Consider the following 1,073-nt stretch of genomic DNA (forward strand, 5'->3'; position numbering starts at 1 on the left):
AAAAATTACTCTACTACTGAGTGAGAGGGATTGGCGATGGTGTACGCACTCCAGAAGTATCGTCACTATTTTCTTGGAGGACATTTTAAGATGTATACTCATCACTCTGCGCTAAAATACCTAGTGAATAAGCCTATATTGTGGGGATGCATCTGTCGATGGTTGCTGTTGTTTCAAGAATATGATTTTGAGGTTGTTGTAAAGCTAGGATGTCTGAATGCGTGTCTAGATCACTTATCCTAGATTGAGATGGGCGAGGAACCCACGAACCTTGAAGAAGGACTCCCGGATGCCCAATTGTATGCAGTGCGCATTGCAGATGGCCAATTTGAAGATATAATCTATTTTTTGACTACCGGGACTGCGCCGCAGGGATATTTTGTGCAACAAAAGAAGGAATTGGTGACACGAGCAGCATATTTCACTATGATTATCAGCCGTCTCTACAAAATGGGCCATGATGAGATATTACGCCGATATGTACCAGAGTTTGAGCAAGAACAGATCCTTGCTGAAGAACATGGAGGGGTTGCTGGCGGACATTATGCGAGTCACACCATAGCCCAGAAGGTTCTTTGCATCAGATTATGGTGGCCCACCCTACATCAAGATTCAAAAGCATATTGTCGGGCCTGCGATGTATGCCAACGAACAGACAAGCCGTCATGAAGGGATGAAATTCCATTTCAGCCACAGGTGATGCTATAGCCATTTGAGAAATGGGTGATTGACTTCGTTGGGCCTATTGAACCACGAGGGAAGATAGGTGCGTGCTATATCATCACTGTGACCGAATACTTGACCTGATGGACAAAAGCACAGCTAGTTAAGGATTGCACGATCGTGATAGCGGAAAAGTTCTTGCTTGAGAATATGTTGATCAGGTTTGGGTGTCCTAAGATTCTCATGATTGATCCAGGAATGCAATTTTTAAACAAAACCATCAGCGTGATTATTGAGGAAGTCCAAATATATCACCAACAAAGCACGCCATACCATCCGCAAGAAAATGGGACCATTGAGGCATTCAACAAAAATTTGGAAACCGCGCTGACTAAGATCTACAATGCATG

General features: G+C 43.6%; 1 protein-coding gene across 1 annotated transcript; it reads left to right on the plus strand.

The window, feature by feature from the left end:
• The first annotated feature begins 249 nt into the window (after positions 1–249).
• On the plus strand, positions 250–669 carry LOC149228452 (uncharacterized). The gene has a single exon (XM_089380784.1). It carries the CDS (start codon positions 250–252, stop codon positions 667–669), a length of 420 nt encoding a protein of 139 aa, XP_089236910.1.
• The last annotated feature ends 404 nt before the right edge of the window (positions 670–1,073 follow it).

This window comes from Pinus tabuliformis, chromosome J (assembly GCF_031772625.1).
Source record: "Pinus tabuliformis cultivar Carrire ecotype Pingquan chromosome J, CPIR1, whole genome shotgun sequence".
Lineage (NCBI taxonomy): Eukaryota > Viridiplantae > Streptophyta > Pinopsida > Pinales > Pinaceae > Pinus > Pinus tabuliformis.